Source organism: Hyaena hyaena, unplaced genomic scaffold, assembly GCF_003009895.1.
Source record: "Hyaena hyaena isolate Hyena2069 unplaced genomic scaffold, ASM300989v1 scaffold_841, whole genome shotgun sequence".
NCBI classification, from domain to species: domain Eukaryota; kingdom Metazoa; phylum Chordata; class Mammalia; order Carnivora; family Hyaenidae; genus Hyaena; species Hyaena hyaena.
In genome coordinates this window covers 719,704-743,543 of record NW_024081474.1, presented here as the reverse complement: position 1 = coordinate 743,543, position 23,840 = coordinate 719,704, and the positions used below count along the sequence as shown (strand labels likewise).

General features: G+C 36.2%; 1 protein-coding gene across 3 annotated transcripts in view; it reads right to left on the bottom strand.

Moving 5' to 3' along the window:
- Positions 1 to 23,840, bottom strand: part of AGTPBP1 (ATP/GTP binding protein 1) — a 157,325-nt gene that overhangs the window by 836 nt on the left and 132,649 nt on the right. For all 3 annotated transcript variants that reach the window (XM_039219812.1, XM_039219813.1, XM_039219814.1), the window contains 2 exons: positions 22,006 to 22,182; positions 17,955 to 18,115 (listed from right to left, as the gene is read on the bottom strand). In XM_039219812.1, coding sequence (XP_039075743.1) covers positions 17,955 to 18,115; positions 22,006 to 22,182 — 338 coding nt within the window. The remainder of the gene's footprint in view (positions 1 to 17,954; positions 18,116 to 22,005; positions 22,183 to 23,840) is intronic.

Genomic DNA, 23,840 nt, shown 5'->3' with positions numbered 1-23,840 from the left:
AATGTAAGCAGTTTGTATTAGCTTTAAAAATGTTATCCAAATGAACAAGTTAAAATATTTGTAATATTTGAAACCATAAAGGGTGAAATGCTAAGTATTAATTATATTACAAGACTATCACTACACACTGTACAGTTAGATAGCTATAAAAAACAAGACACTCTCCCAAGAGGCTGCCTTTTTTAAAAGACTTCATCATTTTGCAGGGTTAAAAGTTCTGATTTAATCACTGAAAAGAAACAGACCACTTCAATAAACTTTATTTATTGTATAATTCATCCATTACAAGAAACCGTGGTATTTAAACACTAAAACCACTTATTCTAAGTCTATACAATGATTATTTGCCATAAAAACAGCCCATGCACTCATCTTTTCAGTTTCGGTTGGTCAAGAATAAAAATGAAAAACAAGTGAATGCTCCACGCCCAGATTAATTACTTTCCCTTGAGACAAAGCATAAGATATTTGCTTAAAAGCACTAAGTGCTTCTTGAATATTTCATTAGGTAGGTTGTTTGGGATAAAGACAACCTTTCCACTCTCCCCTTCAAAAAAATCACGGTATTCGGATTTCTCCTCATTTGGGAGATTTTCTACACATAGGCGTGTGTGTGCCCCCACACACAGTGTTATCAAAGAAACTCTACAGAAACATTTCAATGTTCCCATTTTGTGACCAAAACTATCTTAATTTCACACAGATGTATGTCTGTTTATATCCCACCTGCTTCCAAAAAGGATTTCCCATCATGGATGCAATTAAAAGCCATAAAATCAGACAATAAAAAGGGAACAATAATCTGTTAAAATGAACAGAGAAGCAAATGTCATTAGGCAGCTCATGTGAAAGAAGTCCTGTGCTGAATATTAAATTTGGTTCAGATATCTAGAAGTTCAGGCAGGAAAGACAAGTTAATGGATTATGTGGTTCTCAGTTTCTGAAATGAGAAAGCAAAACTCATCTGGTGAGATTACCTTTTTTCCTAGAGTTGTTTTTATCTTGCTCATTAAAAGTAGATTGCAAAACCACCTTGATGTTATATAGCCAACTTTTTAAAAAGTTTAGAGCTTGCGCTATGATGCAGCAGTCCCGATGAGCCAGCTCAGTGGCTTGAAGGATGATGTGAGACTTTACAACCTATCTAACATTCACAAGAACCATTTCACAGCATTCAATTATCCAACTAAAATATTTATCATGAAGCTGCTAGGTCTTTAGAAAAAGTGTGAGATTAAAAGGCAAAAAAATATTTGCCTTTTCAAACGACCATTATGCTCTTTCTTTCTTTTGAAAAACAGTAATTCATTCCTCCTTCTTGAGTTTGGCGTTTCACGTTCTCAGGGTTCCAAGGTGAGTCACAGCATACATGGAAGACTCTAAGAATGGACTCTTAGATGGAGGCTTCGGCTAAAGCAAAGGATGAGGTAAAGAAGTGAGGAGAGAAATTTGCTTACTTTCCTCCTGGAGACTATCCTAACAAGAAGAAAGGATCATGGAAATGCAAGGGAGGAAGGAGGTTTGTTCAAAAGCCATGTACGCTGCTGGTACAGGGGCTGAGGACACCAGCTAGGACTATAGAGGCTTGCTCCATGGTGAGGGGGCACCGTGACCAGAGTGGTGTAGTTACCCACAGCATCACAGGGTCTCTTAGTGGCTAGGAAGAGCATAAAATCCATGTGGTAGGTGGGTGGACAAGCATTGCTCAGAAAGTTTATGGAACACAGAATTCCAGTGTATCCCTGGACTCCCCTACCATCACCAAGGAAGACAGACTGGCATAAAGGAAGCTGGCTGCAGGAAGCCCAGCCACTATACTGAGGTCAGAGTAAGGACCTAGTTATACATGGGCAACTGAATACTAGAACATTGGTCAATCTGAACTAAGAGAAAAGGTTTAAAGAAAAGGTCTACTTTTATAAGCTAGGATACAGTCTTATAAGCTGAGGAAACAGAGGAAGTATGATTTAGAAGTAACAAAAATGCTCAAGATCAAGCCAAAAAAAGCTCCTAGACATCAAGGAAGGAGCCTTGGAGCAATCAGATGCTGATAAGCACTTTTTTTAAGGCTAAAAAGTATAACCTGGAAGGCAAAGCACCTGGAAATTTAAAATAAATCCCATAATAAGGAATGTTCAGAAAAGCACTTGAGCCTGTTAATTTCTGATCTTGGCTCCTTCAGATGCTGACTGTGACATAAACTTTGTCTATGTTCTGGCATCCTCCATTCCGATACCCCAGAGCGGATAGGTTTCACACTCTAATTCCATTCCTGTAACTCAAACTTTGATGCCTGTTTCTGCAGGTCCTAACAAAGTCACATTCCTAGCTTCTGCTTCATTAAGGTCTACACTCTGGCTGAAATATAGAGTCCATCCAGCAATGGTGAAGGGGCCATCAGTGCCCTTGATGAGTGATGTGTCGGCCTAGGGGTTAAAGAACTGGGGGAATCCTGAGACGAAGGAAACAGAAGGAGATTACAACCACCATCACTCCACTGAAAGCAGCCTTCCAACTGGTATTCCAGTTGCTACTCTCCAGCCCACTGTATCTAGATCTCTCTGTTGCACTTAACTGGTAGAAATTCCAATACTCCTCTTTGGGTGCTTCATTCCCTCTGTCCCTCCTCCCTGCTGATCAAGTGCTCCTCATCCTCCATGTACGCCTCAAAAATAGGTGCTTATAAAAATGCTCTCTTGGCCAACTGTTCTCATATGCATACCCTCTTTGAGTAAACTCACACATTTTAATTTGCATTCTGATCACTTCCAAATCCAAATTTCTAGCCCTGACTTCACCCTTGAATTTGCACTGTGCATACTGTACATGGCTATCTTCAGTGTGCCTCAAGTGTATGTTTACAGTGGAACTCACCAGTGTCCCCACCAGGCCTGCCCCACGTGTCCTAGTCCCCAAATCATCCACTCAGTGAGTCTTAAAACCACAATTCTCAGCAAGTAAGTCCTGCCAATCAATCTTGGAACTTCTTGCCTCACATTTTACATGACAAACCTTCACAGACATTCCCTCCCCTGCTTAGGACATACTTCTCACATTTTTCTCCCAATGACTCACATTTCTTTCAAACTGCAGGTCAGGCTCGTCTTTAGATGGCCTTCCTTTATGAAAGCCCACCTTGGGATAAGTGACCTTTCTCTGTATTCCCTTTGTACCCTGCACATTCGGTCTGATCACTTCCGTCAGGCAGGTAAAACCACTGACTTGTGGGTCTGTCTTCTTCTAAGCACCTTAAGGTCAGGAACTGTGACTTACCCATCTTAGTACCTCCTGTCGGCTTCCAAAAGCTTGACACATTGCAAGCCCTAAACAAATGTCTGCTGAACTCTTTATAAGAAGCCACGAGGCAATAAGATCATCAATTTTTATATTACCTCATCCCACTAATTCTACTTGAAGTAAAAAAAACAAAACAAAACCGTAAGGCACAAGACTAATCAGCTTTACTTTTATTAATAATTCCAACATATGATTTGAACAATGTACAACTTTGAATGCACCTTCCTATACTTTATCTCACAATAACCTTCAGATAAAAGAAAGACTTTAAGGTAACTTGCCCTAGACATCAATAGAAAGGAATTCAAGTAATAATTCAATCACAAAAAGAAACTCTAACCAGCATTTAATTTCCTGTCGCTATTACTTTTTTCCCCACCACAACTTCTTATTCCCCTAATTTTCTTCATTGGAGTTGATGCCTGTTGCCTGTTTCTGCTTCAGTCTCCAGTAAAGGGCCTCTGTTCACCTGCCCTAACATCCTTATGCTCTGGATTTTAATCAATAAGAAACATATGATTCCTTATATCTTCCTCATGCTACTTCAGGGAAAATACCAAAAGCTTCACCCAAATAACTTTCTCACAGGATGAATCTGTTGAAATTCTCTGCTGTAGGATGTCAGTAAGATGTAGAAAAGGTTTTAAATTCCAACTGATTTCTGAAGATAACAAAACATTCTGCTTTACTCGGATTGAGAAAGTGTTCTGGATATCCTTGTGTTAAACTATTAAGCATACACAAAATTAAACCTAAGAAATTCACCATCCGCCTCAGTGTGTGCCCAACTACTTGCATTAGGGCTGAATTGACATCTGAGACACCAGAAGATAGATCTTTAGCTCTGTTCCCTACACAAGCATGAAAGAAGCAAAACACTGTATGTGGAGTCAGAAATTCTGGGTCTGTGCCTCTACACTCCTAACCCGCTGCGTGACCTTGAGCATGACATGTACTTTCTCCAAGCACTGTTTTTTCTCTAATGTACAAGCAGAGATCACAATTATCAGGCCTACTAACTCACAAACTGTTGTAGTAAAGTGTGAAAGCATTTGTAATTTCTTAAGTTGTACAAATATAAAATGTTATTATGAAATTGATAAAACCTGTCAAAGAAAAAAGTTAATCGATCTTTGTCAATTCCTAAAGAGCCCAGGCAATGGGCTGCCCCCAAGCCACTAGGAATAAAAACCCTGCCTTACTATTGTGACTCAGAATTCTCCCTTCACCTTGTATTTTTCAACAGTTTTGAGACTAACCTACTGTTTTCAGACAGCACAATGAAGATACCTGGGGAGAGAAATTCTGAAATTGATACACAAACAGGAAAATATTCCATTGTCCAAATTAGCAATTTGTGATTTGCCTATTATGTCTTTCTTATATTGAAATACCAGGTCTCAGGTGAAAGAAAAATCTCTGTCTAAATATTAGAGAATGTTCTATTTATATAATTTGATTCCTAGCTCATAAGAGATATGGCATCTACTAAATATCACAAAGCAAACAAAATTATCCATAGAAAATACAAGTAACAATTTTTGTTTGTCTTAATTGACCATAGTGTATACATAGGTATTTGCACATTCCTGCATGCATGCACCCACACACAGTTAGAATTTCTAATGAGAGGATACCTATTTAGGGGAAAAAACGGAAAGAAAGTTGTTAATTTACTGATACTTTGATATATAACTAAGCTGCCTTCAATAAACAGTAATTAAGTCACAACTTAATTAATTTCACCATTGATCTATAACCATTCCTTATACATAATGAAAGGGTTAAACAATTAAGCTCTCCAATAATTCAGGACAGCTTCAAAAGCTGAAACCATTCCTTTTTAGTAAGTCGGCTTAGTCATTTGGAAGACACAAGATAAAATGAAAGCACAGGGGAATTCTGGGTTAGATGTGGGCACAATTCCTGGCTTTGCGGGGAATTACCACACGGATGATCCTGGGTCAATTCATCTCTGAGCCTGGGTTTACACACATATGAAAAAGGGTTACGTTATCATCTAGCTCTGTTCATTCTCAATAGGACATGAAAATCTCAGAGATCATAATCGAACTTAACAGAAACTCAAAATGGGCATGTGTGTTGGGGGTCCCAAGGGGGCCCCTGGTTTGGTGACGTGCTAGCAAGATTTACAGGATTCAGCATGCAGTTCTGTTAACAGCCATGACTTATTACAGTGAAAGGATACAAAGCAAAATCAACCAAGAGAAAAGGTGCGTGGGGCAAAGTCCAGAGAGACTCAAGGCCAGGCAAAGGGCAGCTGCTAAGAGGCAGAGAAGTCATCAGAGCTTTCAGCAATTTCAAAGGATTGGTGGCAAAAACTGGAGTTCAGAGCTGCCAAGTTTCCTGAAAGAAGGGAGTTGCAGATATGACCCCAACAGTTTTCCCCTGGAGGCATGTGACACATTCTTAAAATACACAGTGCAAAAGGCTGAAAAGCAAAGCAGAAAGCAGCAAAACAAACAGAACACAAACAATAGCACTGGGGGCTACCTTGAGGTGCTGAGGCAAGGAGAAGCCCTAGGCTTCCAATTGTGACCTTAGGTGGGCAGGGAGGTGACGTGTGAACCAAGGGTGAACAAGCTTCCCAAGTTCTGCAAACCTGCCTCAAATCAGCTCAGTTCCTCTGCTGATACCTCAGTATCCTCTGCTCTACACCTGCCAGAGGATAGAATGACTCCTCTTTGAAGGAATATGTATTCTTCCTTGTTCTGATATCCCACATTCTTACTTTGAAGTCTCAAATAGGCACTTATTGAGAGGAATAACCATTCTTCCAAGAGGCTACTGAGAATATAGCACATAAATATGAATAAATATCTATAATCATCAAATTCCTTGTACAGCTGTCTTAGAGACTAACAATCACTAACTGGATACTTATCTGGATCTCAATGGTAAGGATCATTTCCTTCTCCTACAATAAGCCTCAAATCTTTCATTATATAATCAAAACTGCCCCTGGGGTCCTGAAGTGTTCACATAAGTCTCCATTTTATTTTTCTAGATGAATTGTCTCCTCTGTATTTGTGGGTACAAGAGCATTTCACAAAAACACAAATGGTTCACTTTTAGTTATAAGCAACTATGATTTCAAGTGGACTAGAGGTTGTGATATGACCTTCGATTAGAAGGCATGATTTATCTGTGTAGAAAATATGCTAATGCAATTATAGCTGTAAGAATTTTCAACACGGTTGTAATAAATGATTCTCAGAAATGCACAACAGACTCAAGCACATGCATCACAACAATCGAAAAGGAACTTTTTAGGGATTAGCTTGATTAAATGATAAAATGTACATTAAAGATAGAGCAAACACACATTAGGAGCCTGGGTGGTTCAGTCAGTTGAGCATTTGACTCCTGATTTCGGCTCAGGTCGTGATCCCAGGGTTGTGGGATCAAGCCCCATGTCAGGCTTCACGCTGACCACAGAGCCTGCTTAAGATTCATTCTTTCTCTCTCTCTCTTCCCCTCTCTCCCACTCACACTCTCTCTCTAAAATAAAATTAAAAAAAATTAAAACGTACATCAATACCAGTAAGCTTTATATATTGCTAGGTATTAGATACTGCCATTAACATCTGGCCACAAATGATCAAACTTGAGTGGCTGCTCTCAAGTCCTCTTTCAGACTAGGCCCTGACCTTGGGATCTGTCCTTCGGTGGGGGTTCTGCCTGCTTAGTCTAGCTGTAGCAAAAATCCTGCTGAGTCAGTTTATCGAAATCCCCCACTCTCTGTATCTCATCAGTCTGGCCTGCTTTCAGGAAAAACTCCATCAAATAGGGTTAGCCAGAATCTCCCTTACCCAGGATGGTTCCTCTTAGTAATTTTCCATCCACCAAGCCCCCACTCTGCTCCTGGCTATAAACCGCCAGTAAGCCCAATCTCCCTCCCAAAGTACAAAGCCCCCTTGTAGCGATCCTCCTGAGTAGGCTGCTTTCCCGTTCTGTAAAGTGTCATAAATAATTTTCTCTTTAACATATTAATTTAATTTTCTCAGAAGAAAAAGGTCCTGTATATTTACAAATAAACACTAGCTTCACACGAAGAAAAAACAGAAAATAGAGGTTAGTATTTCATTCTAGTGTTAACAGTCTGCAGCAACGAGTATATTGGTACTACCTTACCAATAATTTCCAGCCAGGCCCTCTGATATTGCTAGGGGCAGGAGCAGAGCCTTTAACCACAAAATGTTATAATGTTAACTCATTTACAGACCTGTACTCATTCCCTATACCTTATCAGAAGTATACTCTATCAAAATGCATCAAATTAGATTTTTAAAGTATTAACACAAAATCTAAGCATAGTTTAAAGGTTTTCTCAAGCTTAAGTCCTATTTATTTTTATTTGTTGCATTAAGAACAATTCCTCACCCAATTTTCTAAAGTCCATGCTGTACACACAAATACAAACTAAGTACTGATATGTGCTATGCCACAGACGGAGCTTGACAACAAGCTAGCTGAAGGAAGCCAGACATAAAAGGTCACACACCGTATAATTCCATTTATCTGAAATATCCAGAACAGGTGAATCCACAGAGACAGAGAGCGGATGAGTGGCTGCCAGGGGCTGGAAATGACTGCTTAATGGGTATGAGGGTCTCCTTTGGGGGTGATATAAGCATTTTGGAACTAGACAGAATTCCTAGAAGCAAAACTGATAGTTGCACAATATTGTGAACTTATTATTATTCACTTCATTAATTATTCACTTTAAATGGTTGATTTTATGTTGTGTGACTCCATCTCAAGAAAGAAAGAGAAAGAGAGAGAAAAGAAAAAAGGAAAGAAAACAGGTCCAAAGACTGTTTTATTATAAGAGAGTAATTAGGCCTCATTTAAACATGGTCATATATTTTTATTGTAATAAAATATTATATAGAATTTGGTATTTTTCAGCTTCACTTTCATGTAATGTTTTAAATATATTCAAACTTCAAATACTTCTTCTATATGCCTAATATCCTGAAATGTAGTCCCCACCACCATAATCTGATGAGAAGTACTGTTAAATGTTGTATTAGTTCTCAAATCCTTTAAATGAGAGTCACTGAGAGGACTGTTTAATAGTTCAGGTGACAGGTAAAATAGAAACACTTGCTAAGTACAAAAATACTACACAGCTATAAGCTTTTAAATGAGCTCTACCAATATTCCCAGCTTAGACCTAAAAGAAACATAGCCCCTAAGAAAGATATAATGTAAACTTAGTGTTACAGCAGATGAAATTTTTATTATACAACAAATACAATTAGGGAAAGTTAAAATGATTTATGTGTGGTAATTTCTGATGAATGCCCTGGGAATATAAAACATGATTAATTTTCAACCGCAGGCTTCACTGAAAAGGAAGCTCCAGAACTTCTGGTAAACACAGTGAATCTCAAGAGCGACTAAGATGACTGTAAAAGAATAACTTCTTTTGTAACGGATAATCCACAGGAAAAAGAAAACCAAAGAGGGAGGAATGGCAAAGAAGAAATCTCTATAAAGTGTTGGCAGATGGAGGCAGATGAATGAAGTGAAAGGGCCTGAGTTCCAACCTCCACTTTGCTCAAGTCCACACAACAGGGGAAGCCAGCAGATTTGCATTACAAAAGCTGCAGGAAGCTGAGAAATGAGATACTGACAATACGGGTGCAACTGAAGAGAATAATTGATTTAAGGCTTTATAAAGAGCAATTAGACCTTCAGATCACCTTCCTCAAGCTATTCCCTAGTTCATAGAGATAGAAAGATGACTTTCCAAAGACTTTTATCAGAGAGGCTATTCCATTAGGGCCAAAACACAGAAATGGGGGTCAGGAGAGTAGGTGAAAGTCTGCTCAAAAGCAAGTCCAAATGCCGCCCCTAGGATGCTGGCTACGGAATTTAGGCCCTAGGGCAACATTTCTCAATTTTTTAAAAAACCATCCCCCCCACACCCCAGAAAGAGGTCTTTTAGAGTTTTTTTTCCTAATCCCCTTAATTAACTACAAATAGGAGTTAAAAAGATAAATTTCACATCAGATTAGACGCAGCTAAAGAGAGCATGAGTGAATTAAAGGTTGGTTAGAAAAAAACACCTAGCTCTGAGTCAACAGGACTTGTGCCCAAGCATATGTGTATGTGTATATTCATATGCATATGTGTGTAGGTATGTGTACGTATATATACGTGTGTAGGTACATATATGTGTATTCATGTGTACATTACATGTGCATATGTATGTATATATGTACATGTATGTGGGTACATGTATGTGTGTTCATATGTATATATGTACATGTGTATAGGTATATATATGTATATATACATGTGGGGGGTACGTGTGTGTGTGTGTGTGTTTGTGTGTGTGGTGTGTTCAGTGCAGAGGGAGCAGACAAAATGGCCCATCTCCCACCCTTCCCCTGAAAAAGTTTCATGTGTATATTTTAAAAGCTGCAGCCTGAGGACCAGGCTTCTAATTTAGTAGGCACCGTGGGTTGTCATCCTCTTCAGAGACTGGGGGAGCCAGTAGATAATATCCTGCTTTGTCCCCTCAGGGGGCTCCAATAATCAAAGCAAGTCTCCCACAGAGCCCTGAAAGGAGCTTGAATACACATCTGGCACTTCAGCTTTTGTGGCTGCCCCTGAGGAGACAGGCCTGGGCCTTCGAAGGCCTACCACTAGGAGCCAACAGGGCTTGCATTCATTAGTCCTAGTACTGTAGCAAGCAAGGAAAGAGCTCTAAACAGGCACAGAGCAGAGGCACCTCCTGCAGCTTTATCCTCAGGCTAGCACAGAGGGAATAGGCAAAAATGCCCATCTCCCAGTTTTTCCCTGGAAGGGACTTAACTACATATTTTCCCAGCTGCTGCTAGAGGGTCTAGCTCCTAATCATTCTGCATCTATATGCTATGATCCTTTTTTTTTTTTTTTAAATCTCTTATTTCCTTCTGAGAGAGAGAGAGAGAGGGCATGAGCAGGGGAGGGTCAGAAAGGGAGGGAAATACAGAATCTTAAACAGGCTACAGGCTCTGGAGCTAGTTGTCAGCACAGAGACTGATGTAGGGCTCGAACTCACGAATTGTGAGATCATGACCTGAGCCGAAGTCGGATGCTCAACCGACTGAGCCACCCAGGCACCCCTATGATCCTCCTTTTTTGGGACACTACCATGACCTCACACCTTCAACTACTGGGAACAATTAAGAGCAAAGAAAGAGGCTTGGAGAATCACAAAAGTCTGAGAGACAACTAGGAGCTCAAGCCAGGATGATCAAGGAGGTTCATTTCTTACACAAGAGCATTCTGTCAAGACTGGGAGAGATGGCTAGTTCATCTAATGTGCAGAAACCAAAATAGACAGTCATGGAAAATGAACAGAGGAATATATTCCAAACAAAAGAACAAAATAAATATCTAGAAACAGATCTCAAAGAATGTAAATAAGTGATTTACCGATACAGAATTCAAAATAACAGTCATAAAGATTTTCACCAAGTCAGGAGAGGAATGCATGAACAAAGTGAGAATATCAACAGAGACAGAAAGTAATAAAAAAAAAATCCTGAAAGAAATTACAGAACTGAAGGATACAATAACTGAACTGAAAATTTCAATAGAAAATTCAACAGCAGACTGGATCAAATGGAAGAATGAATCAGTGAATTTGAAAAGGACAGTGAAATTCATCCAAACAGAGGAACAAAAAGAAGAATGAAGAGTGAAAATTACTTAAGGGATTTAGGGGACACCAATGAACACATCAATATATGCATTATAGAGGTCCCAGAAGAAGAAATAAATAAAGGGACAATGTTTATTCAAAGAAATAATGACTGAAAATTTCCCTAACTTGGAGAAAGAAAAGACATCAGACATCCAGACCTACAAAGACCCACACCAAGGCATAATTAAAGTGTTAAGGTTAAAGACAAGGAGAATCTTTAAAGTAGCAAGAGAAAAAGCAACTTGTTAACATACATGAGAACCCACATAAGATTATTAGAAAGTTTTTATCAGCAGAAAACTTATAGGCCAGAAGGGAGTGAGATGACACCTTCAAAGTATTCAAAGAAATGTGCAACCAACCAATAATACTTTACCCAGCAAAGCTGTCATTCAGAATTGAGAGATAAAGAATTTTCCAGATAAAAAAGCTGAAGGAGCTCACCATAGGACTGGCCTTAAAAGAAATGTTAAAGAGAGCTCTTCAAGCTCAAATAAAAGGATGCTAATTAATAACAAAAGAACAAATGAAAGTATAAAACTCACCAGTAAGGGTAAATATATAAATTCAGAATGCTTTAATGGTAGTGGGTAAATCATCTATAAATTTAGTATGAAAGTTAAGAAACAAAAGTATTAAAAATAACTATAACTACAATAATTTGTTAGTGGATATACAATGTAAAATGATGCAAACTGTGACCTCAAAAGCAAACTGTGGTGAAGGGAGAACTTTGTTGTGTATTCAGAGTTAACTAATTATCAGCTTGAAATAGGCTGTCATAAATATGTTTTATGTAAGCTTCACTGTAACCACAACACAAAAACCTGTAGTAGACACACAAAAGATAAAGAAATCAAAGCATATCACTACAGAAAGTCCTCAAATCACAAAGGAAGAGAGCTAGAAAGGAAAAAAGGAACAAAGAAATTATAAAAAACCAGAAAATGAACTAAATGGAAACAGTTGCCTATACCTATCAATAACTACGTGTAAGTGGGCTAAATTCTTCAATCAAAAAACAGAGTGGCTGAATAGATTTATGAAAAGAATAGTAATACCAAACTCCATGCTGCCTATAAGAGATTCACCTCAGCTTTAAGGACAAACACAGACTGAAAGTGAAATGATGGGAAAAGATATTCAATGCAAATAGAAACCACAAGACAGAGGGGCAGTTGCACGTATATCAGAAAAAAAAAAAAAGAAAAGAAAAAGGTCATTATATAATGATAAAAGCGTCAATTAACCAGAAAGATATAATTATAAATATCAATGTGCCCAACATAAGAGCACATATTATATGAAGCAAATAAAGAAGGAAATACACAGCAATACAATACTAGCTGGAGATTTCAAATACCCACTTCCAACATGGATAGATCATCCAACGTATCAATAACACTAGAATTAAACTATATGTTAGACCAGATGAATCTAACAGACACAGGACATTCCATCCAACAGCAGCCGAATATATATTCCTCCCAACAACACATAAGAACATTATCCAGAGTAAATCATGTATTAGGATATAAATAAATTTTAATAAATATAAGACCACAGAAATCATATCTAGCATCTTTTCCAAGCACAATGGTTTAAAACTAGAAATCAATTACAAGAAGAAGCCCAGTAAGCTCACAAATATGCAGAGATTAAACAACGTGCTCCTGAACAACCAATGGAGTCAAAAATCAAAACATATCTCGAGGGGTGCCTGGTAGCTCAGGTGGTTAAACGTCTGACTCTGATTTCTGCTCCAGGCATGCTCTCACAGTTTGAGGGAATTGAGCCCACATCAGGCTCTGCACTGACAGTTCAGAGCCTGCTTGGGATTCTCTCTCTCCACCTTTCCTCTGTTCATACTCGCGCTCTCTCATTCTCTCGCTCTCTTTCCCCCTACCCCTCTCTCTCAAAATAAATAAACTTTAAAAAAAGAAATATCTCAAGAGAAGTGAAAATGGAAGCACAGAATACCAAAATTTATGAGATGCAGCAAAAGCAGTTTTAAAAGGGCAGTTTAGTATGGTAAACACTATATCAAGAAAAAAGACTGCAAATAAGCAACCTAACTTTATACCTAAAAAAAAAAAAAAAAAAAAAAAAAAGGACAAAGTAAGCTCAAGTTAGCTGAAGGTAGGAAATACCAAGGTCATAGCAGACATAAATGAAATAGAGTCTAAAAAGACAAAAAAGATTAATGAAATCTAAGAGCTAATTTTCTGAAAAAAATAAAACAGGTTGTTAGCTAGATTTTCCAAGAAAAAGGATTCAAATAAATAAAATCTTATATGAAAGAAGACACATTACAACTGATACCAAAAATTACAAAAATACAAAGAGGCTACTATGAACAACTACATGCTAACAAATAGGACATCCTAGAAGAAATGGATACATTCCTAGAAACATAACAATCTACCAAGACTGAAACATGAAAAAAAAGAAATTCTGAATAGACCAATAACTACTAAGGAGATTGAATCAGTAATCAAAAATCTCCCAACAAAGAAAAGTCCATGACCAGATAGCTTCACTGATGAATTCACAAAACATTTAAAGAATAATTAATAGCAATCCTTTTCAAGCTCTTCCCAAAACAGAAGAGAGAGGAACACTTCCAAATTCATTTTATAAGGCCATCATTACCCTGATACCAAAGCCACACAAGGACACTTGAAAAAAGAAAATCTCAGACCAATATCCTGAATGAACTTAGATGCAAAAATCCTCAATAAAGTATTAGGAAATTGAATTCAACAACATATTAAAAGTATCATACACACAACCATGATCAAGTGGGATTCATCTCTGGGATACAAGGTTAACATCTGCAAACCAATCAAACCACCACATTGACAAAATGAAGAATAAATATCATTTGATCATCTTAATAAATGCAGAAAAAACATTTGACAAAGTTCAACATCTATTCATAAAAGCTCTCAACAAACTAGGTAAGGAGGACATACATCTCCACATAATAAAGTTGATATAAGCCCACAGCTAACATCATACCCAGTGATACGTTGCTAAAGTGTTTCTCTTAAGATCAGAAATGACACAAGAATGCCCATTCTCACCACTTTTATTTAACCTAGTACTGGTAATCCTAGCCAGAGCAATTAGGCAAGGAAAAGAAATAAAGGACATCCAAATCAGAAAGAAAGAAGTATTATTTTCTCTAGGTGCAGGTGACATATTATATATAGAAACTCTAAAAACTCCACCAAAAAAATGTGAGCTATAATGAACAATTTCAGTAATGATGCAGGAAACAAAAAACAGTTGCATTTCTATACACGAACAATATACTATGAAAAACAGAAATTAGGAAAACAATTCCACTTACTATAGCAGTAAAAAGAATAAAACAGAGGAATAAGTTACCCAAAAAGGTGGAAGATCTGTACTGTAAGACAGTGATAAAAGAAAGATACAAATAGATCGAAAGATGGTCTGTGCTGATGGCTTAGAAGAATTAATGGTGCTAAAATGCCCATACTACCAAAAGCAATTTACAGATTCAATACAATCTCTATCAAAATGTCAATGGCATTTTTCAAAGAAATAGAAAAAAAATCTTAAGATTTGAATGGAACTACAAAAGATTCTGAATAGCCAAAGCAATCTTGAAAAAGAATAACAAAGGTGGAGGCATCACACTTCCTGATTTCAAACTATACAAGCTATAGTAATCAAAACAGTATGGTACTGGCATAAAAACAGACACATAGGGGCACCTGCATGTCTCAGTCAGTAAAGCATCTGACTCTTGATTTCAGCTTCGATTGTGATCTCACAGTTCGTGAGTTTGAGCCCCTCATGGGGCTCTGAAATGATGGCATGGAGCCGGCTTGGGATTCTCTATCTCCTGTCTCCTCTCTACCCCTCCCCTGCTCATGTGCACATGATCATATGTGCTTGTGCGCTCTCTCTCTAAAAAATAAATAAACTTAAAAAAAAAAAAGACACATAGATCAATGAACAGAATAGAGAGCACAGAAATAAACCCCCACATATATGGCCAATTAACTTTTGACAAAGGAGCAAAAATATGCATTGAGAAAGGACAGCCTCTTTATTAAATGGTGCTGGAAAAACTGTATAGACACATGCAAAAGAGTAAAACAAGACCTCTACCTTACACCATACACAAACATCAACTCAAAATAGATTAATGACTAATGGATATGAAACCATAAAACTCCTAGAAGAAAGCACAGAGGGTAAATTCTTTGATACTGGGCTTAGCAATAATTTCTTTTTTGACACCAAAAGCAAAGGCAATAAAAGCAAAAGTAAACAAGAAGGTCTATGTCAAACTAAAAAACTTTTGTACAGCAAAGGAAACACTTGACAAAATGAAAAGACAACCTATGGAATGGGAGAAAATATTTGCAAACCACTTATCTGATAAGGGGTTAATATCAAAAACATACAAAGAAATCACACAACTCAAAAGCACAAAAAACCCCAAATAACCCAATTTTTAAAAATGCGGAAAAGGACTTAAATACACGTCTTTCCAAAGAAGACACACAAGTGGCTAACAGCTATATGAAAAGGTGCTCAACTGTACACTGCTGGTGGCAATGCAGACTGAAACAGCCACTATGAAAAACACTATAAAAGTTACTCAAGAAATTAAAAATAGAAATTACCATATGATCCAGCAATGCCACTTCTCAGTATACAACCAAAGAAAATGAAATCATTAGCTACTGGAGAAATACCTGCACTGGCATGTTCAAAGCAGTATTATTCACAATAGTCAAAATATCAAAACAACCTAAGTGTCCATCGGTGGATGAATGATGAAGAAAATGTGATATACAGATACACAATGCAATATTATTCAGCCGTTAAAAAGAAGAAAATCCTTTCATTTGCTGCATGAATGAACCTGAGGGCATTATGCTAAGTGAAATAAACCAGACAAAGACAGATACTACATGGTGTCATGAACATGTAGAATAAATTAAAAAAAAAAAAAAAAGCACAAATGGAACTCAGAAAAACAGAGAATAGAAAAGTGGTTACCAGGGGATTGGGATGGGGGAAAAAGAGAGAGTTTGGTAAAAGGGTACAAACTTTCAGCTGTAGGATGAAGAAGTAATGTGTAACATGGTGACAACAGTTGATAATACCAGACTATATCACTAAATTTGCTGAGAATAGAACTGAAATGTACATATTCATTCACACATATACACATACAAGTAAGCTTGAGGTAATGGATGGATATGTTATTAACCCAATAGGGTCAATCCTTTTACAACATATACATATATCTCTTTCAATATCTTACAATTTTATTTGTGAATTATACTTCCATAAAGTTAGGAGAAGAAAGAATACATGAAATAATATAAAGGAAGGCTTCCAAATATCAGTAAGAACAACTGACAATCTTTATAAATTTACTTCCTTTTGTAAGGGTAGAGAATTCAGGCGATTACTGTCTTAATTATCACATAAAAAAGAACAGAGTTCTAATTAATGTTTTAGCACACTTGAAACTCTTAAGCTAATATATATATGACAAAGCACGGCAATAAACTGACAGATGATAGGTTAATATATAACAAGAAAAATCATGATCATTCTATAAAATGAGAGTACTTTTACCCACATACATCAAACTATAAAATGTTAAGTTCTCGTATTATGATTAATAATTATAATACTGAAAAATATATCTGAGCCTATAACTGGTCAAAATTTTATGTATATATACACATATATATAATTTAAGGAACAAAAGTTTACCTATTGAGAAGAATGTTTGGCAGATATAATTAAATTTTCAAAAGGATACTAAATTAATCAGCTGCTTTAACCAGCTGATTAACCAGAAGGTTACACCATTTGATGTAACATTTACACAATAAAACTTTTTAAGCATGAAACCTGACTCCCAACTCCTCTTAATTTAGATATTATCTTACAAATAAAAATCACAATGAGATATCACCTCACACCCATCAGAATGGCTAACATTAACAACTCAGAAACAATAGATGTTGGTGAGGATGAAGAGAAAAGGGACGTCTTTTGCACTGCTGGTGGGAATGCAGCCACTCTGGAAAACTATGGAGTTTTCTCAAAAAATTAAAAATAGAACTACCCTATGACCCAGCACTACTGGGTATTTATTCAAGGGATACAGGTATGCTGTTTCAAAGGGGCACATGCACCCCAATGTTTATAGCAATGGAAAGAGCTCAAATATCCATCAATGAATGAACAGATTAAGAAGATGTGGTATATATCTACAATGGAGTATTACTCTACCATCAAAAAGAATGAAATCTTACCATTTGCAAATATGTAGATGGAACTAGAGGGTATTACTAAGTGATATTAGTTAGAGAAAGAAAAATACAATATGAATTCACTCATATGAGGAATTTAAGACACAAAACAGATGAACATAAGGAAAGCAAAAATAATATAAAAACGGAATGGGACAAAACATAAGAGACTCTTAAATACAGAGAACAAACTGGGGGTTGCTGGTGGGGTTGTGGGAAGAGCAATGGGCTAAATGGGTAAGGGGCATTAAGAAATCCATTCCTGAAATTGTTGCTCTGTATGCTAACTTGGATGTAAATTAAAAAATTAATTAATTAATCAATCAGATATTATCTAAGCACTATTTTAGTCAACCATTAAGATCACTAAAAACAGCATTCAAAATATAAGGATACTTCATTACAGTCTCATCCAAACATCAATGTTAAAAGAATGAAGATTATCACAATTTGTAACAAATAAATATGTAAGTAATAACTCAGATGTGTAAACTTAATTATATTAGTTCTAAAAATTTTGGCTATCAAAATCTCTGTCCCGTTCCTCTACTTAATTTAATGAAGTCTAACACTATGCTACAGCATAACAGAATGAAATAAGGGTGTCTTACCTAGTTACTTTGCAGTTTGATTCAATCAAGTCATTTTCAAAGTCAAGCAGGCTGGAAGGCAGATTATATTCCATAGGGGATGTCAACCTTTTCAAACGCAACAGACCAACACAAAATTTTGCTCCCATCTCTTCCAATTCTCGAGTACCAATCTGTAAACCCTAGAAATAAAGCAATTTCATACACATAATTAGGACATTTGCTATCCTCTGGCTATGTCTTACTATAATTACATATAAGACATTTATAATTATATTAATAAAATTAAAAGCTTGGTACTTTGTAAGGACCCACAACTCAACAAGCACAATGTCTTAACAATACAAGATTATTTTAGATCAGAGGAAATGGTCTCAAAAAACCACTTCTAAGATGTCTATTCTAATTCATTACATGCAAACAATTTTCACCGACACACTGGGGAAAAAAAAATCAACATTTTGTGGTTATGTTACTATTGGGGCTCATGTGTGAAATTATATTTTTGCAAGATATTGCTAGTATTTCTTATAATCCACAACTTTGGATGCCAATGTTGGAATACTGTGGTGTCAAAATCAAGGCCTTAATTTGTATACCTGAACATTACCTTATACTTTTTACTGTATGATAAAAGAAACTGGTAAATAAAAAACAAACAAAAGAAAGGTACCTACGTAAAACAAACAAAAAGAATAAAACAGATCTAGACCAATGAGGTAGCAGTAAAAGAAGTTCCTAAGTTCCTTGTCAATTAAGAATGCCTATTTCAGGGGCAACTGGGTGGCTCATTCAGTTAAGCTTCTGACTTCAGCTCAGGTCATGATCTCGCAGTTCATGAGTTCGAGCCCCATGTCAGGCTCTCTGCTGACAGCTCAGAGCCTGGAGCCTGCTTCAAATTCTGTGTCTCCATTTCTCTCTACCCCTCCCCTGCTCATGGTCTGTCTCCCTCTCTCCCTTTCTCTCTCCCTCCCTCCCTCTCTCACTCTTTCTCTCAAAACTAAACATTTAAAAAAAAAAATGCCTATTTCAAATCTGGTCTACTAGAGCCAGAAGAAAATTTTACTGCAACTCATTACCCTTTCTAACTGACAGTTTCCTAATACATAATATAAGGTTTATCGGAAGTTAAATGTTACCACATAAAATGATAAAAATGGACCGTAAACCAAAGATACTGCTTATCATTTAATTTTCAAATAAAAATGAATCTCTAAAATAAGAGAATTCTTACACCAACAAAAATTGCAGGTACAAATGAGAGCTGACATCATTTAGAGAGAAGTTACTTCAAAACAGTTTTTTTCAATGAACAGACTAAAAGCACACGGTAACTGAAGAAAATAAACTGTAAAAATTGTTATTTACCCTACCAAAGCACATTCCTTTATAATAATGATGGACTGACTGATTGCTTCGTTTACCCATGTCCAAACATTCCAGGAAATGTGACATGACTTTATTAGAACATTCATTTGCCTTCTTAATTTAAAAGCTTTAGAAAGGCTATGGCTGTTTCTGAATTAGTTCAAAGAAAATAAAAATAAAGGTCATTTACAGGCTAAAATTCAATCATAGAAGAACACTCCTGAGGTGAAGAGAACGGTTTCTTAAAATATCATTAAACTCATACAACTTATTAGCTAATGTTAACAAATCTGAAATGTATTCATTAGGTGTGTGGGGCCATATGGGATTATTTGAGAATTCTGTACTTTCCACTCAATTCTGCTATGAATCTAAAACTGCCCCCGAAAATCTGAAGTTTTTTACAATAGCAATAACAAGAAAAGCTTTTATAAAAAGTACATCACAGCATTGAATTTTAGACATTAAAAAAAAAGTTGCTTAGGTGCACCTGGGAGACTCAGTCGGTTAAGCATCCAACTTCGGCTCAGGTCATGATCTCACGGTTCGTGGGTTCAAGCCTCGTGTTGGGCTCTGCTGACAGTTAGCTCAGAGCCTAGAGCCTGTTTCAGATTCTGTGTCTCCCTCTCTCTCTGACCCTCCTCTGCTCATTCTGTCTCTCTCTCTCAGAAATAAATAAAACATTAAAAAGAAAAAAAACTTGCTTAGTAAGAGACACTTCTCTCCACAAGAGTTTTAAATCAACATAGCTTTATTAACTAAATTATATAAAAGAGACATGAGTATTTACTACGTATTCATTTTATTTTTTAAAGTCTATAAATTTCTTTCTAAAAAAAACTTTTTAAAAAAGTAGTATAACATTTTATGTTTCAAAGTATACTTTAACCATATTTTTAAATGTGGCTTTTAAATGATCAAACAAATGTATCAAAATAAAAATAGAATATTTCTAATTTTTTGAACGATTATTCATTTTTGCGAGACAGAAAAAGACAGAGCATGAATGGGGGAGATGCAGAAAATCTGCATCTGCAATCTGCAATGGAATCTGAAGCAGGCTCCAAACTGAGCTGTCAGCACAGAGCCTGATGCAGGGCTAAACTCATGTATCCTGAGATCATGACCCAAGCTGAAGTCAGACGCTTAATCCAGGTACTACTACAAATAGAATATTTGTAAAAATTCTAAGAAAGTCTATCAGTAGAATCCAAATATAATAAGAAAACACCTTTGCTATAATGCTACAATTGATTTCAAGGGGCATGTAAGTCTCAACTTCTCTACTTCTCTTCCTACCCATAGAGGGGAGTTTCAAAGACACTGATGCTTTAAATTGTCTTCTCTTCTGACTGCATAAAGCATCTCTCTAAGAAGTTATCTATAGTCTGTTTCCATAAATCATATAGCTTAATGGTTTTTTCCTAGGAGACACCTATTGTCTTATACAAAAGTGATTCTTAAGCTTTTTTCCCCATCCTACACACTTATAGAATATGAGACCCTTGCCAAAGCTATCTACTACAACAATGATTAGGAGACAGGGATTTGGCTCTAGAGTGTCACTCTGGTACATTTTAACTCTTCCCACCATCACATCCTTGGTAGATGAGAAGTCACTGTTTTATAGTATTTGAATTCAAAAGATACTACATTTTGGAAAAATAATATACTGTGGTCAACCTAAAATTTAGGCAAGTCACTCAACAGAAAGTACTGAAATTTCATTGAGTTCTCTCTACAAGGCCCCAAAACTTTGAATGTCAGTTGTAAAATCTATACAATTTCCTTGTAGTTTGGTATAGACTGTAATAAACGTTATTACGTAGGCTCTCCAGTTAGCTTTCTGACATTACCTATGTTTACATTTTTAATACTAACCAACTGATAGATTTTCAACTCTTTCCAAACATAAAGTTAGAACCAACCATCTGTATGTGAGGTATATGAAAATCACCATTAGATTCAGTTTCCTCTTCTCCCACATCAAACCAACCCTAACAGAATAAGGAATAACTAGTATGACACCTGAAAATCTTTCTGTGGCAACAAAAATAAGTATTTGTAATATTTATTAGGTTGCTGTTGACTAAGCTCCAACAGATTGCCTATTAAGTTCTTAATCTTTCAAATTAAAAAATTCAAAGTCAGCTAACATTTTACTAGCTTTTAATTTCAAAAGTAAACTTAAAATTCCAGTTGTTTCCAATAAAAGTCTACAGTACCAGAGAAGAGCAGTCTTAGTAAAGAAAAAATTTTAGTGAAGGGATATGCATTCAAAAGTAACAAACACACAAAATCCAAATATAAAAAACTTTACAAATAAGTGTAATGTATTTATTTTCTAAATGCATAAAAAAACACTTACATCCAACAAATTAAAATGACAGAAAGTTTGTGTTAATTATGTACTACTTGCACAGCTCATTAGAAATTACTAATTGGTATTGAAATGTGTACCACAACATGTCTTCTTAAAAATTATGAATGTAGATGGACTCAACCAAGATTTCATAAAAACCCAAAGCAAGCTATTTAGTATAGAGAAAAAAAGAATTGCATAGGATTTAATTCCATGACTACAAATTACATATAGCTCAGTGTAACAAATATGCCATTTATAGAGACTTGAAAACCACGAGTATGCTTATGAAAATAATGTCCTTAAATAATTTTTACTGCTCGAAGTCCTGAGATATTTTACCTTATATTTTCCCTGATCACAGCCACACAAAGTACTTTCCATGGTATAGCTTCTTTGTACGCCTATCTCCCGCCAAACTACAACACGTGCCGTGGATTCTTTAGATTTTTCCACTACAAAGCTGCAGCTGCTCATGCAAAATGCTGGAGCGATATGGCTCAGGATCTTAGGCAAGGTCTGCAAAGATAAGAATGATAAAATACAATATTTCAAGAGGGCTTTTTTAATTAAAATTTTTTTTAATTTTAAAAAATTTTCATGAAAGCATAGTGATCAGAGCAGGGCCATGTGAATCTTCTTGTTTTATCCTCTGTTATTCCAAGCATCAAAATAATTCTTTACAAATTTAGAATTTTCTGCTTTCCTAGACAGTTATCAGTTGGAAAATAAAATGGAAGAAAGGATAACATTCACAGTAGCAACGAACAAGTGAACAAAAACTATGGTAAAAAATGTTTAAAGATATGAAAAAAATTATTTAAAAAACAAAGCAACTTTATTCATGAAAGATGTCAATCACCTCTAAACTAATCAATAAAGTTAAGACAAACACAATCAAAATGCCCACAACATTTTTTTCTAACTTCAAATTATTCTCAGGTTCACCTGGTATGTTTAAGTATGAAAGCCCAAATAGGGGAGCTTTTTTGTTTTTAAATAGGGGAGCTTTGAAAGAAGAGAAATAATTCAGCAAATATTAACCTAATTATATATGTAAGGGAAGTTAAATTGTGATACTGTGTAGGAGTAAATACATCTCTAGATGTTAAAATTAGAATCTTTATTGTGGAGGGGTTCTTGGGTGGTTCAGTCAGTTGAGCATCCAACTCTTGTTTTCAGCTCAGGTCATGACCTCACAGTTTCTGGGACTGAATCCTGTATCAGGCTCTGTGCTGAATCTGCTTGGGATTCTCTCTCTGCCCCGCCTTGAGCCAAAAATCAGGCTTAACCAACTGAGGCACTCAGATGCCCCAATAAACATTTTTTTTAAAAAAGAATGATTATTTGTGGAGAGAAGACTGATCACCCACTAAGTGCTGGCACACCGGAGAGCCACTGAGAAAACAAGCTGAAGTCACTCTTTAGTAGTTCAGTTCTAACTGGATTGAGAATTTATACTTACAATTAGGAAGTAAAAGTTCAAAATGAAATGAAAAACAATAAACATGGAACTTTATTTTTTAAATCTTGGGATAAGAAGTCTTTCTAAGCTTCAAAACTCAGAAGCCATTAAAAAAAAATCAACAAATGTGATGCAAGTTTTAAATTATCACACAACATAAAAAATTTGTTTCAGTTTATTTCTAAAAGAGTTATTTTAAAAACAATAATAATAAGATGCCCAATGTAACTGTAAGCATAATCAGTTTATTTATTTGGGAAAGATGAAGAAGAGAGAGGACATCAAAAAGATGTGCCTTTGAATTTCTGCTCAGGGCAGTGGTTTGCTACCAAAACTCTTTTGGGAAAATAACCTCGGGTGCTTTGTTTAGGCACAAATGTAGTAGAAAAGTCACTGTGCCCTTAATGGAAAGCAGAGAAGATGTGAAGCAGTAAGATCTCCTTTCAGTCCTGGGCATACTCAACACATAAGCAGATGCGTACAAACGTGGTAGGTAACAGATGGCTTTATACATCGGCGCAGGAAGGATGTGCTGTTTAATAAATGGTGCTGAGACAACTGGTTATATATGGGGACACTAAAAATAGATACCCAACTCTCATACAAAAATAAATTCCCAATAGATTAAAATCTAAATATGAAAAGCAAAAATTTTAGCTTATTTAACATGAAACAATCTGAAACAAAAAATGGCAAGATCGCAACACTTGTG